Source organism: Rhipicephalus microplus, chromosome 7 (genome assembly GCF_043290135.1).
Source record: "Rhipicephalus microplus isolate Deutch F79 chromosome 7, USDA_Rmic, whole genome shotgun sequence".
Taxonomy (NCBI): domain Eukaryota; kingdom Metazoa; phylum Arthropoda; class Arachnida; order Ixodida; family Ixodidae; genus Rhipicephalus; species Rhipicephalus microplus.
Window position 1 is genome coordinate 85791506 of NC_134706.1, and position 17127 is coordinate 85808632.

At 41.1% G+C, this 17127-nt stretch overlaps 1 protein-coding gene across 3 annotated transcripts in view; it reads right to left on the reverse strand.

The window, feature by feature from the left end:
• Pect (phosphoethanolamine cytidylyltransferase) overlaps window positions 1-16922 on the reverse strand; it is a 56964-nt gene extending 40042 nt beyond the window's left edge. Inside the window, exons 1-3 of one of the 3 annotated variants that reach the window (XM_037431254.2) lie at window positions 16750-16922; window positions 15147-15189; window positions 9013-9058 (exon numbers count right to left, since the gene is read on the reverse strand). In XM_037431254.2, coding sequence (XP_037287151.2) covers window positions 9013-9058; window positions 15147-15189; window positions 16750-16805 — 145 coding nt within the window. In that variant the 5' untranslated portion in view covers window positions 16806-16922. The remainder of the gene's footprint in view (window positions 1-9012; window positions 9059-15146; window positions 15190-16749) is intronic. The other 2 variants (XM_037431255.2, XM_075869413.1) reach the window with 2 other exon arrangements.
• Window positions 16923-17127: the final 205 nt, after the last annotated feature.

Consider the following 17127-nt stretch of genomic DNA (forward strand, 5'->3'; position numbering starts at 1 on the left):
TTGCGTTCTACCCTTTATCACCTCAAAGACGGGTGCGCAGGGCATGCGCACTTCGTTTTCCGAGATAACTGCCAGATAGCGCTCATGTTTCACGTGTGACGTGACTTGATGCACTCGTTCGCCTCCAATGCACGCTCGTGGCACTCTAACACAGCGCCTCCAGAATACCATTCACAGATTTTCTTGTGCAGAACATCGAATAAATGTTGCATTCACTCTCTCCAGACGCAAGACTATCGTCTTTTAATGAGATTTGCAGTGTAACATACAAATACAGGGCCATTTTTTTTCTAAGTATTCTTAACTTCAGACAGATATTTCAAGGCAGCTAGAATCTTTCTGAAAATGCTTGAGGATCTATAGTGAACTGCAGGAAAATTCGTAACGCTAATAACCCAACAGAGGGCTAAAATTGCATGTTCTTGAAGTCGGGAAGACTGGCGAGGAAGGAGCGAGCATAAGAAAGAAAGTGGAATGTGATTAAACTCTGCCTACTAGATTAAAAAAAAACAGCACTGGGATATTCACAGCAAGCTTTGAGAAGTGACACTAATGTCATAAATGTTCCATTTCAGATTAAAGCTGTGCTAACAATAAAAGTGAAGTTAGACATATACAATGCCACAGCTATTGTCGCACCAATGTTTCCACACCCTATGAACGCCAGTGAGTTTACCAATCCACAGATTGTTCACACTAAAAATGAAAACAAGTAAGAAAAAAACCTATAGAGGTATGTGCCCCTCTTTTTATTGTTACTTTTTGGTATTCTGTTTTTCGTTCATGTTGCTTGAAATGTATGTATTCACTTAAATCCCCCCCTATGTAATGCCCAATTGGGCCTTTAGGGTATTTAAATAAATAAATAATGTTTACATACTCGTACACAGTGAACAGCTGTTTTACCCAGCAATAATTTTATCAGGAAAGTGACAGTGCTCCATCATTTGAATTTCTTTTGCATGTAACCCCCGCCTCCAATTGTGAACTGCAGCAGAGGTTTTCAAAAATATCTCCGCGTATTGCTGCAAAGTTAGCTTCCTTGCGTAGCTGTGCAACACTGCCTTGAAGCCACCTTGAGCAGCGGATTTTGCATATTTTGCTTTGGCATTTAGCTCCCAATTCTAATGCGACAGCGTTAAAGAGCACGTTTAACAGATAATATAGCATCAACGTCATTGGTTGCGAGCGAAAATCATCTTTGCGTGACCGAAAAATCTAGAAATATGCAAATAAAATAAATGATGAAAACTTCTGGATCTGAATGGGGATTGAACCCAGGTCATGTGGGTGGCAAGGGAGCGTTCTACCACACAGCCACGCCTCTGCTTGTGAATAGAATGAAAATAACTTCCTCTGCTTAGAAATTCAGTGAAAGTAACTTTCATGCTTTACAAACACACACATCTCGTATACACGCTTTACAATACAACATTAAACATTGCCATAATAATTCATGGTACAAGCGTACATTGTCGTCGGGCATCAGAACATTGGATTATCAGAATGACGTCATAGTTTAAAGCCAGTCACCCACTACAAAAGGCTCACACGCTACTGGACCTTTAAGGCCACATAGTGGGTGCATTGCAAGTTCGAAAAGATTTCACACAATAATTGTGAGAAGTATCCACTAGGAACAGACCATAATTATCACATTCAACTCTTAAAGACGAAGCTTAGGGGTACCCCTCTTTTTTTTTGCTTGTTTTTGCTGCAGCCTGTACACGAGAAAATACACTACAAAAGTTCAAATGCAAACTCTACCCTACAATGTACACTTGTGAATACCATTACAAAGTTAACAGATTAATTGCAGTGTATAATGTCCCAAAATGCACTAGCAATGGATTATGCCACAATAGAGGGCACTCAAGTAATTTTTTACACTTGGTGTTCTATAACGTGCTCATAAATTTAGGTGCACTAGCGTGTTTCATTCTACTTCAATAAAAATGTGGCAACCAGAGCTAGAAACAAAACTTGTGACATGCCGCTTTGCAGTAAAAAAAAAAAAGTTTTCAAAGCAGGTCCAATCCTTGCAGCAGTCATGCACACACAGCCCCACGTCTTTCAAGTCGCAAGGGAATGAAAATGACTCGAGTGGCAGACAACAGTGCAAATATCCCAGTCCTTGACATTCACTATCATAAGTTGCGCCATGGCACTTTGGACAAGAGAAACAGTCAAGCCCACTGATAACACTTGTTTGCTTCCGGCAAAAAGTCAATGACATTGGATGTGCTGCTCAACTGGTTGCCCAAAAGCGACCAAACTGCATCGAACTGCATAGCTCGCACACAAGCAATGCATCCAAAAATTCAAATTACATCTCAACACACTAAATACAACTACATACAAAAAACATGCACTTTAATTCTATAGACACAAAATAGTATGCATCAATGATTATTGATCCTCCAAAAATAGAGGAAAAAGGGGGCTATGAGGAGGCCATCTTATCAATCAATCAATCAATCAGTCAATCACTGATACAAAACATGCACCTACCCGCCCAACAGTAACTACTAGTGTTCTTCCAGGATGGCTTTAACAGCATAAGGTCCTTTGAGGTGCATTAAACCAAACTACGTGGCCGCTTTGTTTTAATTTGAAGGTCATGCCACAAGACATTAAAGGACCACTCACCAGGTGTGACAATTTTGAGCTGACAAGCCCAATGCGTAGACAAGGTGTTCATGATCACGTTTGCCAAAATTTGCAACGCCACGCGCCACAGATATGGGTCAAATTTAAAGATGAACGCTGCTCCCCCTCCCCTCTGCCGGCGCACGCCTAGAGAATGAGGGCATGACGTGGATGTAAGAATGTTCCTACGTACACGGCAATGCAATGACGTTGGTCCTCTACGTAGACGACTCTGCTCTGATGTTGTCAACAGTATACCTCGTGACATGGCAAAATTATTTAACACAACATGCGTAGTTTATGTGTTGGTTGCTCTTAGAGATTATTAAAACTTGAAATAAATAATGAGAGGCAATAAAAAATTGTGCGCGTTTTTTTTTTTTTTTTTTTCATTTTCCCCCGTGAAATGCTACAAAATGCGGGGCTAATGTGCCAGTGTTTCGCATGCGTTCGTGTCCCCGTGGCGAGCGAATTGATCAGAAGACCACCATGAAATGCTCCTACGCATTCGCGCACTCATTGTGCTCATCTACTCTACCGCATCTAAGTCAGCATTTTCAAACCATCCCGCAGAAACAGGCAGGAGGTCACAAAATAATACTGGTTAACAAAGCAACGCCGCTCGCGTGCTCGGGGGTTGGACTTGTTTGGCCACGTCATGCGCACGTCACCTCTTGGTCGGATGCTTGAGAGGGTAGGGAAGAGATTTGGCTTGCGAAGGCTACGCAGAGGAGCGGCAAGGGTTTCGAGCTCGCCTCCTCTCATCGTTTCACGCTGCTTCAAAAAACCTGTTTTCTCCACTTGTGATCAACCGATACGAAAAATTTTTGGGACAAAATGTTCCTTATCGGACACCCAACAACTTCCACTGTCTAACTAAAATTTGCTATGAGGCCTGGTGAGTGGCCCTTTAACGAGAAAAAAGCATGTAGGCAACTCAATCATTGAATCAAGAATGAACCACGACATGGTGGAATTTTTATTTTAGTCTATTTGTAATGTTCACTTTTGCCTCAGAAATTCAACAAGAAAACAAGAGGATTAATGTGCATAAAGACCTAAACAAGGCACACAAAAAAAATCTGAATAATGCGGCCACTAAAGAGGGTGTTGGCAGTGATATAGAAATGAAAGTCCAAACATGACATTTCATTCTGGCAGTACTAAAAATGTCACTTCAATCGAGTCTTTCTTGGCATATTTATGCTAAGTGAACAAGTTCCCGGGCACAGCCAATGCCCTATAAACTCAAAAGTTAGCACAGTCAAGGCCTGTAAGGTGTCTATTTGAAGGAACTCAATAACGGAGACAAAGAGAGAGAAAAAGAAGGATCAATTGTACTGCCAAAAACCACTACAGAAACAAACGAACATAATGGCCCATGTTTTGGGCCCCAGACCAGAATGAATTTTTGGCTCGGAGCCTTTTTTCTCTGAAATCAGAGCAATATTTACAAACTGGTAGGCAATGTTTATCCTTTCATAAATGCAAATAACTTCACTTCTAAATAACTGGGCTTCTTTTTTAACTGCCATGATGATCCAAATTCTAGAGTTCGCTGCCTGAGATTTGTAACAGCTTATAATTGTAGCCCTTTGCACACAACCCGCTTGCAGCACGAATAAGTCAAAATATTGGGGTGGCGTCATCTACCTTCTTCCGCCATAGTACACCCACCCTCTCTGCCTTCAAACCCTAATCGCAGCACCCCTCTCGAGAGGCATTTCTTGGACAGCCAGCTTCGAGTGCGAACACGCGCCACGCGACCATTCAAGCGGTCAACCTTTATCCGGGTCGCGTGCGCTTGCTATCTCCATGATAACAAAGACAGTCTAGCCACTTATGCAATACATGCATCTGTCAATTATTATATCTTCTTTCTTTGTTGTTTTTTTTTTTTTCAGGGGGGGGGGGGGGGCATGGCTGCTTGAATGACAACAGTCAGTAGTAATCAGAGATCACAGCTGGTACTACTCATTCGAACCTCACTCGTGCACCGCATTTCTACAATCCCAGATGCTCGCAAAAACAAGCACTGAGAAACAGTATGGCTGTATAACTGGCAAGTTTGACGTTTCCCAATTACATTTGGACTACATTGGCCGTAATCAAGTTAAGTCGCCACATGCTGCACTATTATTTAAAAGTAACACCACACGAAGTAAATTATAGGTCAATTTACATGCCTTGGTGCCTGGGGCACAGTCAATGTTTAATCATACCTATGCTGTGATTAATTCATTGGTGCCTAAGATGTGACTTCATTATTCAATGTGTTTACACAGCTGTTTTACTGTTATTTAGTTAAACTGCTCTTTTTCTGTGGATTGCTTAGGACCGTAGTCCTTGAACAGTTTCTTCTTTTCCTGCAGATAAAACATAAGTACTTAGAAAAATATATATATTATTATTACCATTGCCATAATTAAACCATGGTTTCATACCATTACACTAATCTATGACTAGCCTATAGTAAGTGCTACGATTTCAATGACATCTGGGTTTTATGAAGTTATCATTTGAACAAATCCAGACTTTATTTTAATGCTGCAAATAGCAAATAAAATGAACTAGTTGTGAATGTGAGGGTGTTGTGAGGCTACCATACAGTGCTACTGTAAAAACCTCAATTAACTGACGAAAACACCACATCTTCTACAACAAAGCCATGACAAATGTTGGAATCATTATATAGTACAGCTGATCTTTACTTATCACAGTGGCTGAGTGTAATAGTGGAGTGGCAGATTTTTAAAAAAGAGTTTAGTATAACTACGTGACTTAACAATATTAACTATTGAGATTTAACGTCGCAAAACCATTGTATGATTATGAGAGACATCGTAGTGGAAGGCTCCAGAAAATTCGGTCACCTGGAGTTCTTCAACGTGTGCCTAAATCTAAGCACACAGGCCTCAAGCATTTTCACCTCTACGGAAAATGCAGCCGCCGCGACCGAGATTTGCTCCCGCAACCTTTGAGGTAGCAGCCGAGTACCTTAGCCACTAGACCACCGTGGCCGGTTGACTATGTGGTTCAAAACACAGTATAGTAAACTTTGAGTGTCAAGCAGTGACACTAAGCTTTCAAAAATGTGAGTGTGAAATGCTCGTCACTAGTTATAAACTTATTAAATTGAACTTCTAGATGCCACAAATATGTGTTGAAGCCAGATGTGCTCAACGAATGTTTTGAGATTTGCATTGCACTACATTAAATATAAAATTCTGACATTAAAATTTGAGTGAAAAAGTAAGTACACTTGTACGGGAGTGTGAATTAAGGTGATTGGCTCAACCCAGATTTCAATACGTAGCATTGACTTACGAATAACATGGAAGAAAGCAATACACCCACCAGTAACAAAAACTTACATCTGCTGCAGGGTTCATGTGTTTACATGTTTTAAACTAAATGAAATATCGCAAGTTTACTGGTAAGACAGGCACTGAAACTCAGTTGTGGAAAATAGCAGTACAGTAATTAATGTTATTGAGTTCCGCTATGCTTCTCAGAATTTTTTTTTAGGGCTGATGCGGTTTGCATCATTATTTCTTTGAAACAAAGAAAAAAGGAAACAGAACATACTGCAAGTTATGTTCGTACTGCCTAAAACTGTGCCCGAAATGGAAAGCATGAGAGGGTGCTGAATGCGTAGCATTTGAAGTGGCCGGCTTGATTGATTTATTTTTGGAATTTAACATCCCAAAACCACCATATGATTATGAGAGACGCCGTAGTGGAGGGCTCTGTAATTTCTGACCACCTGGGATTTTTTAACGTGCGCCCAATTGTGAGCACACGGGCCTACAGCATTTTCGCCTCCATTTAAAATGCAGCCGCCACAACCGGGATTCAATCCCATGACCTGCGGGTCAGCAGCCGAGTAACTTAGCCACTAGACCACCGTGGCGGGGCTGAAGTGGCAGACTGTATGAACATTAAGGAGGAGTTGTTTTTCTTGAAAAGGCACTGTGCTCCCGTTGAACTGGTGCTTCCATATACGGGGAAAAAAAGAGCTTGCTTTCATGAGCATCAGCAAAAGAATAGAAGGCGCAAGCAAAGATGGAAATGCAAAGTGCTACGAGTCAGCTTTGCAAAAACGAGAGTGCACTTTTGGAGCTGAAAGCTTTTTCTGACTTTTTTTTTTCAGTCTTTTAGCTACCTAGTCACACACACAAACAAGGCAAAAAACACGAGCAGGGCCCCGAAAATCTGACAACGAATCTGATCGAGCTTCCCAGCCACGTGCCAACAGACACATCCGGTTCAACCCAAGGTCAGGAACGTCATACTGCGCAAACGCATCCCTCTTATCGTGGATATCAGCACAGCTGTCGTACGATACACACTCAGAAGCGCAAAAATTTTCCGCTGTGTTGACGGAAGCTGCAAGTAGGAAAAAAAAACTTCCATGGCTTAAGTGAATTACATTCACTCTTGGCATGTGCAGTTTAGAAAATGCGTGCTTAATAAATTAGCTGACAAAACTGTTTTTGGCAAGATTCCTGCGAGCGACATTGTATCCAATTGCCGCATGTTGAACACATTTTTTTTTTTCATCCCTGAGATATACACGGCACTAAGTGCTCTCGATTGCGCAGTTTGGTCCAAAAGTACACTGTAAAAATTTGATAAGCGAACACACTGGAATGACATGGTTTTCTCAGCAACAGAAAGAAATGCAGGACATCTCAATGTATGGCCATTTTTATTTGCCTAACGAGTTCAAATTTCTCACCGACAGGCAGTGCTTCAGTTTCACAGCAACACTGGTGCTAGCCTGAATATTATCAGCATCTATTTAGAAATGGGGCAATGGCTGATGAAGCAAGAGTTGTTATTAATACATTTATTCTACTGACTGCAGTCATGTGTTACTAGTACTTTAGATATATGGTTTAGGCTAACAATCAATTCTCCTTGAAAAAAATACTGGTCACTTTGATAAAGTGATGTCTCTTGATACTCGGTGTTCCTTAGTTTTATGCCACCAAATAATGAAACTTTCCTCATATTTCCCAATAGAAGTTCAATCCTAAGGCATGGTACAAGATTGCCATGTTCTCATTTCTCTTTGGATAACAATCTTTATTGGTCATTCGTTTGAGAAGAATGGAGCAGCAACTAACAGGCATTCAGAATTGCTCGCGACAACAGGCCTCATTGCAGCTATTGCTGTGTAGCACATCACATATTCCAGTTTCCTTTTTCACTCAAGCCGCTTCCTATTTCTGTTAATGCAGGATTAAATAAAAGTAAAGAAGAAAGTTTCATGCAGCGTTGACAATGCTTCAAATGACACTCGCTACAGCATGTTTTCATTGAACAGCTGCAAGTGCTTCAATAAATGGGAACTTTTACATCACCCCTATTGTGTCTCATGATCAGTGGAAGCCTGATGATCTTTAATTAATAGTAGTGCTGCGTCCATTTGTTTCATAGTCACATTTTCTCCTTTGATCATGAGTTAATGACTGCCTGCCGAGTGAATTACAATGCATCCATTCATTACACCATCTACTATTTGAAAGCCCTTACCAATAAAAGTAACACATAAGTTTCCCTTTCATGTGCCCACCAGAAAAAGTGTCTTTTGACCGGAGCAATAATCAATCGGTCTGTGCTAGATGATAGTCTTAACATATGTTTTTAGCTAAGTCATGATACAAAACACCACATGTTTCTCAGCAGTTTTACTGATTTGCACAAGAAACTCAGGCATAACAGACAGACAAAAACATTAAAATTATTTTCAGCCTCAAATCACACAATCTAGAACATCATACAGTATACAAAAAAGTTCATAACATTTTAATTTTGCTTGACCTGATGATCCGAACACTATAGTCAAAGCTTGTGATCATCTTGTTCCCAATGTCTTAATGGCTGCCCCCAAATTGAAAGACAAGTTGTTGAATAATAACAATATTATCTGGGATTTTGTGTGCCAAAACCATAATATAGTTATGAGAGATGCCCCCGTGAAGGGCTTTTGAAATTACGACCACGTGTTATTGTTTAACGTGCACTGACATTGCACAGGCCTCTACAACTTCGTCTCATTGAAATGTGATTGCCGGGATAGAAGAAAAGCCTTTGGAATGAGACTAATTTTATTTGAAGGCAGCCTTTCTTCCACTGATTTTTTGCAAGCATAAGCTGCCTCACTATGCACAAAAAAGTTTAAAATGATAGCTGATAACACGTCAAATTTAATATTCTTGGATTTCATGTAAACAAAGGCCACTAATTAAACTTTCATTCTATCCATAAATTTCCATGTATCCTCTTTTAGAATCATAGGCATTAACAATAAATCTCAAAATTGCATTCGTGATCCCTCTTTTTGACTGTACTCACCGTCGGTATGAACTCCGACAACTAGGTAGTCGCCCATCGCCTTGGCCTGCAAGAAAAAAAAAAGAAAAAAATGTGGTCTGACACACTGCAGAAGGGTCAAAGCCTTAAGTCATGCCCTGTCAGGCAAGCCTTATCTCAAGTGTTGACCCCAAAACAAGTGCCACGCGCACCCACTTTACGACCCCCCCCCCCCCCAAGCCTTGCCTTCTTAAGATAGCTTAGATGAATGGCAAAGCCGGATCCAGTAGGTGTTGGTGCGAGCTTATGAAACCAAAACAGCTGAGTGGTGCACACTTACTCCTGTGGTCCCCCTTTCAATATTTGCGGAGGGTAACAACTAGACACAAGATTATGGGACGTCACGTGCCCACCAGTTGGACCATGTCCAAATGCTTAACTCGCGGTGGAAACTGACAGATCTTGTTTTTACGCTTAATCAATGGAGTGTGCCATACCATGAAGGACTGCTCGGTCATTTGCGAGATTACAACGTATCTTAAAGAAACACGTGCCTTTTGGATCATGTCCAAGTTCTTGAATTGCAAAAGAGACTAGTTTTTATTCCTGACCTGTGGATTGTATTAGGAACTGGAGGGCTGCCTGCTCATTTATGGCCTAATTAACAAGCTGCATTGAAGAATGAGCACAAAGGACAAGCATTGGGTTTATTAAGCTATGGTAGCACAAGCTTAACAGCTTCCTATTTATACTCATTCATCACGTCAGTTCTTTACTGTCGTTTGGGTGAAACGATGGACTCAAGGCCCTGTAATTTACAGTAAGGCCAAAGACAAGAACAGTCAGTGTGAGCTAAAAGGAACATTAGAGAAGGAGGACACAGACACAAAAGATGAAGTTTGGCATGGCAATTTTGGCAATACTTTACGGAAGGAAGACACAGAAACAAGAGATTAAGTTTGGCATGGCAATTTTGGGAATACTTTATAGAAGGAGAACACAGACACAAAAGATAAAGAGTTTGGCACGGCAATTTTGGGAATACTTTAGAGAAGGAGAACACAGACACAAAAGATGAAGTTTGGCATGAAAATTTGGGGAATACTTTAGAGAAGGAGGACACAGACACAAAAGATAAAGTTTTGCATGGCAATTTTGGGAATACTTTAGAGGAGGACACAGACACAAAAGATGAAGAGTTTGGCACGGAAATTTTAGGAATACTTTGGGGTATGCATTTACACTTGTTTGCTATAAAACAAAGAATGGCATATTATTGGAGCAATGATAGTGAATGAATCTGTTTCCTTAACAAAATGTGTCTTCGGTGGAATTTTCAGTGTTTTACATTGACAACACTTTCACTTGATAAAATCATGAGAACCAAGATAGGTCTAAATAAAAATACACTCAAGGTGTTAATGCACTTTGGGTAGCGACAATATCAGTATCATTTTCCCCACTTCAAAGATTCTTACTATAAATACGTACTGAAAACAATGTTGTGTAATAGACAGACGACAAACGAGGCAAATCATTGCCATGTAGTGAGTTTGAAGTTACTGTTTCAACTAAAGAACACAACAGGAAACTGTCTGAAGCATCAATTGAAAAGTTTAAAACAAGTATACATAGTCTACCTCTCACTTTAACTGCTGCATGTGTGGGCACTATAGATGGGTATTCTTGAAGCACCGCAGGTGTGATTCTAAGCATGTGCAACCACACAAAAATGCGTGCTTTATTCCATATACATTTATTTAAAACAATGCCTCAAAACAGATGCCCCTGTGTTGCGGTGGTTACTATGCTTGGGCCTCTGTACTGAACAATTCCGCTTCTGTGCCGGCTGCTGTGATGGCCATATTTCTATGTAGGCAAAACGGTTGTGCCATTCGGGACACATTAAAAAGCCCCGGGTGGTCGAAATTATTTGGGGACCCCTCCACAATGGTATCTCTCATTACCCGAGTGGCCTCGAGATTTTAAATTTCATAAAGCAGAGAACCATCAATGCCTGAATGTACCAAGGTTAAAGGGAGAGAAAAAAAGAAACTCTTCATTTGAACCAGAAAGCTTGCGTGTCACATCCATTATGCATGATAATATAACTGCATTTGTTTTCACAGTATGATGTTTCCTCTCGCAGCTTCAACAAGCCTGCGAATGTGAAGCCTGGCAACAGTTAAGGCAACATTGTCAAACTCGCCAACAAGAAATTAAGAAAACATGCGCAACTAACAGTCGAGTAACACTTCGGGAACGATAGTATCACCTTGTAATTCATTCGCTGAATGAGCCAAGTGGAAAACGTATGTGTGAAGTTTTGTCGTCAAGCTTACTGTAGAATAATTCAACAGTGTGAAGTTTTGTCGTCAAGCTGTAAAATAATTCAACAGCTTCACTTTCCTTCTTCAAATGTTTGCTGGCTGTCTGCATTCAGAGATGAAAGCTTCGTTTAATAACGTCTTTTTCTGGGAGGCTTTGGAGGAGCATTTGTGAACACTTTTTCGTTCTCTCTAAATCACTGGTTAGATGGCAACACCACTCCTTCAAGCAAATCGTCAAGCTTTACTGCCTCCCTCAATGAGGAAAATTTTTGGCACACGCACGTGTTATTACGAAGACCAGCACTGAAAAGTGTGGCGAAACTTGAGCAACGAATTACGAGCAGACATCCTTGAAACGCAGCTCTGTTTACGCACTAATCTTGCGCCAGAACTTGCACTACCCCGCACGTGTCATATCTCTGCAGCCCTTAGTTAAACAGGTGCTGGCAGGATTCCAACAATCCTATCCACACATTCCTGAACCATAAGCAGGTAAGCATAACAAGCGGAGCTAGTTGATTTGGTTTGTGCAAATGCGTTTTTCTAGAAGTATTCTAAATACAGATGGGGACAGTTGACAGCCAGTACAATGACACAAGATGTAAAGCATGTGCATGTGTCCCCAAATTACGTATGTTCCATTGTTCTCCACACATTTCAAATGGCAAGGCTTGTGATCCCGTTGCTGCCGGTGAGTTTCGAGGGATGCCACAGTCAAGGAATCCAGGTTAATTCTGACCACCTGGCATTAATGTGTGAACTTAGATCCATTTATACAAGCATTCTTATATACAGTTCTTATCGGAATGTGTGTGCTACAACTAGAAGGTGAGATCCCTGCCCAGTGCACATTAGTGCTCCATACATTTCTGGAGAATGTTAAAAACTAAAATTCTAGGCAGCTCAATCATCCTGTCATCACACTATTTTATTTTAGACTTTTGAAACATCAAATATTTCATGAAATTTCGACTACAGGGATGAGGTTTCAACATATTTAAGGTAATTACGCTAAAGAAATGGGCCAACATGTTGCAATATGTCCGTCTACTCACACACAACATGCACACAGTTTAGCTCAGCCATGCAACAGACCACGTGTCTAGCTGAGGAAGGAGTCTACTTGCGATGTATTGAATTACATCAAAAGTTATTGTCCGAGTCATCATGGCCATGATAATACCCAGTCCCACTAGACTAATTGAAGAGGCCCAAGAATTCCAGGTCTTTAAAATATACAAAATAAGAGAAATCGTTCGAGCAGCTTGCTCTTTGTTAAATACCACCATATGAATTCAACAGACAAGCCAAATAACGTAAGAAACGCGATTTAGAAGCATTGACATTCGTCAATGCTGCTAAATTACATACAATCCAGCATGCACTGTTGACTACGTTACAATGAAAGAGCAAGATCGTCAAAGTGTGCAAAAGTAGGTTCATCTCAGTATTCTCCATTGTATGCAGAGTAAACATGTGCTCACAAGTGACGACATTACCATTAAAGACAAGTATGAAAAATGGATCATGCTCATTTCCTTACTCCCTTTTGTCTAGGCACTATCACATGAAGGCAACAGATAATGAAGTAAAAAAAAAAGCATGCAAGGGTGTTGCAGTTTTTCAAACGAGCTCAAGTGATTATGAGATAACAAAAATAAATTAAAAAACACACAAAAAACTAAATGTCTTTTTTTCTTGACTGAATTTTTTGTACCCTAATTTAAGAAAATCCTACGTTGTTACAAGGATGCGCAGACGTGGGGGGCCCACTTTACTTATGTACTTGCAAATACTACTCAATTTTTTCACTGAACCCGCAACCAGTTTTTGGCTATACGTCCAACTGGTTTTAGTAGTCCTGTATGTTATATGCCAGCAAATAAAAAAACTGATTCAAACATGCTGTCAATAAAGATCAAACTCATGGACCTTGCCTTGTGCACAAGTACCGCACACCAACTAGTTGTACACATAACAGAAAATAAGCAGCCAATCACAATTACTTCCTATAAAATGTAATTGATTACAGTGATCCAATAAAGCCCCAGAAAAGTAACCCACCAATTACAGAAATGTAAATGATTACTTTTGAGTTACTTTTTATCAAAATTTTGGTGGAGTCACAGAATAACCAGAGTTTACTAAAGATATAGTACAACGAACCACTGAGGCTTGCTTAGTAAAGGAAGACTGGGATGTTTACTACAGCCCGTGTGATGTAGATGCACCTTGTAAAGCTTCAACAAGAGTTGTTTTTCAAAGTTGGTCATCCACTTTTTCTCATTAAGAGGTCAGCTGCTACACTAAACACCTTTAGTTCATGTACCAAGAATGGTATTTTTTTCTGTTCATTTCCTTTATTCAGGAATTACCCCACATCGCCCTTGGATGTCACAGCAGTAGGGGGGAGGGGGGGATTATAACAGGGATACAGATCATCTTCAATATCACAACATACTTATTTTTCAGAAAACTTATTTCATTCTCCTACACACTTAAGAAAAAAAGAATCAGCGCATATGTAGTCCTGGGCTGGTATTCACTTATCTTCGAGTTTGTGATCTTGACGTTTAGAAATATAAAAGGTGTCTTTAAGCAAGTACCCTTATTTATGCTTACCTTGATATCATATATTAAAAAAAAAGCAGTCTCAGCTTTAACTTCCATCACCACAAAACAACTCCCAATTCGATTCTCGTTTCATCACTGCGACACTGTCTGTTCTACGGTGCCTACCCAGAACGTACCTGGCCGCTATGTTTTGAATACTTTCTATCTGAAAAAGTATTAGCATATAAAAACCACCATTATAACGTATTGTGACGACGCATATACAAATTCTATGGTAGTATTATAAGGAATTTTATTATACGACAGTATTATAACGTAGAAACACCTTGCACAACAGTTTGCAGCTGCACATTTCTTTCATGCTAGAATCCATGTCCTCTATGAAGCATCATTTTTCGCTGTTGCTGGCGCTCGCTTAGGGCGTCGCAGGTAAGGCCAAGGAAAATGTGAAATATGCATTGTAGGGACCACCCCGAACATGGGGTCGCTACAGAAAGGTCGCACGTTTTTTGGGACGAGAACAGTCATATAAGGCTGGTTACAACTTCATTATGCAAAAAAAAGTAACAGACTACCATTAATCAATGATGAGAAAGTGTAATGGAATCACTTAGAATGAATGTTAGTTTCAAAAGTGTAATGGGTTATATTATGAAAAATGCAAGCAAATACAAGCACTAAATTGCTTGTAACTTGAGACATACACTCTGACAATTACACAACGTAGCTTTTCTGTCAACAGCATGTTGGCAGACATGAAAGACACCAATTAGCTTTGTCCATAGAGTTTCTTAAAGTTACATAGATGGGACTCTGGTGCTGCCATCGTTCAGCCACCATGGAAATAATGGGTAGTACACGAATTTGCCTAGTCTTCGTGCTTGCAGGCTTCGAACGCACTTGTGCCTTTGTTTATTGCTGTCGTCTGGTTTCCTTGCGAATAAAAGAATGAACCGTTCTGAACTTCGTGACCTGATTTGAATCAGTGTGCATAAATAGGTCAAGGTAGTGAAGTGCAACTGCGAAACACTCGCCGATTTCCACCTCGTGACGGAGTGGCTCTAGGCTACGCAAAGACAAATGGAGTGAAAAGAACGAAAAGTAGACAAAGCTGTGAACTTCCCATCATTCTCGGCCTGAAGTGCCGTACGCCGCAGCCACCATAGACTCTAGCGCCAAAGTTCCTTATACGTAGCGTATATACAGGAAAAGTCTGTGGTTTTGTGTACCCGTCTGTGCTAATTTATGTACGGCCGAGAAATAAATACTCACCTGTCTCAGCTGATTGGCATGACCGAAGTGCACCATGTCGTAGCTGTGGGAGAGAGGAAAAAAAACAAGAGACAGGTGTTTGTCAGGCCCTCCAGTGCAGCTGGGTCATTGTCAATGCATCAGTGCCTGCCTTATAGCATCTCTATTGTGTTTCCTCGAGCGTCGTAAGGTTCCTACGCCATTGAGTCGTTTCTGTCTGATCTCGTTATTCAGCTTTTCATGGTTGACTGCAAACGGCAGTAGCTACTTGAAAAAGGGATATAGGGCTTCTGAAGAGTGGCTTGTTGGGAGAGTTGATTCAGCGTCAATGTAGAATTTAGCGCAAAAAAAAGAACCACACGAACAAAGTACAAACTATCAACTGAGCTTTATTGAAAAACATTCACATATAAGTAGCTCGAGTGATTACGAGTTAACAAAAAATATATTGAAGTGCACAAAAAACATCAATGTTTTTTTTTGCTTATTTGTATCTTTTGTACCCTACTTTAAGAAAATGCTACGTTGTTACAAGGATGCGCAGATGTGAGAATATTCACATGGTGAGAATACAAACACAAACAATATGAACGGGTTCATGTGATTTTTTCTTCACTCCAGTTTTTTTTTAGCCAAATTCTTAGTGGCAAAGGATTTTGATTAAACGTGCAATCTTCTCAGCAAAAAAAAAAAAGTCGCGTGGTGGCCTGTTGTGTGTATCCTGTACCGTTTTGAAGCTATTCTGGATTTCGTCCGAAAGAGAAAATAAATCATTATACGAATACGTGAAATCTAAATGTTTTAATATTCTCCCTTTCTCTGACGACGAAAAAAACGCCACATTTTTAAAATTGTGTCTACGTTTGCGCCCATCTATAATGTGTATCAAAACCTAATCGGCCGGGAGTCCCTTGACCCATATATAAATCCAAGGCTGCAGTTTCGGCAGGCAGCTTTATCGCGAAACCACCGATCGTACAACACACAAGTGCGGCGCGCCGTATCAACGAAATACCCCCGGAGTAAATCGGTCGATCTGCCCACACACCCATTCATAAAACACCTCATGCAGGGCTAAACTGAACGCTGTTGTAGCGTCGGGCGGCAATGCATACCCCTCGCGTTATTGTACTATCCTGCATAACTGAAACCAACGTACCTCGCTAATAAATTCGCGCACCGTAGAGCGTCGTCATCGGAAAAAGTGTTTGGCCCGCGTATCAGCGTGGCTACGATGCTTTGACGTTATCAGCGGGGACAGGCTACACACAGAGTTTCATACAATAAGTACACACACACTTAGATGGCCCCAGATCGCACTTTCGGAAGCGCGCCGACAGCAGTTTCTCTCCAACGAACTTACCTGAAGCTTTCTTGAAATAGCGCTGCTAATTAGATCTACTCTGCGTATCATCGAATAACGAGCACTCGATTTATTGCGCGATGTGAAACGAACTCGATCGACTACGTCTAAGTGCATGCGCGATATAGAGAGCGTAGGACCACGCCTCCGCGTGTGTGCTTTAAAGCACCGAGCATTTCGTCCGAAAGCGCGAAATGCCGGCGCGGAGTCTCTTTTACAGCACGCCTCCTCGTCGCGCGGTGTACTACGGCCACAACTCACCATCCATCGCACCACACTCGGACGATACCGTCGTTTCCGGCAGGTTCTCCGCTCATTGTCGATTCCGATCGCGAGCTGGCTCCCGGTCCCCACAAACGCCAACAACTACGCGCACGACGTTCCACCTGAGCCCGTATCAGCGTACGCGACCGCCGCGTTGACGCAATTCGCGAAACTACGTCAGCGACATTTGCCAGCAGCGGCGCCCTTGAGCATGACAATTTTTTCTCTTCTAAACGCAAATGTCACGTGGTCTCAATCAACCAATCACCGACCTCGGTTGCCTTGGTTTTGGAAACTAAAGCTGGTTTCGCTTTCGTATCCGATGCATAAACTTTACGTAGTGTTCCTGAACTTGAGAATTTGTACGTCCTGTTT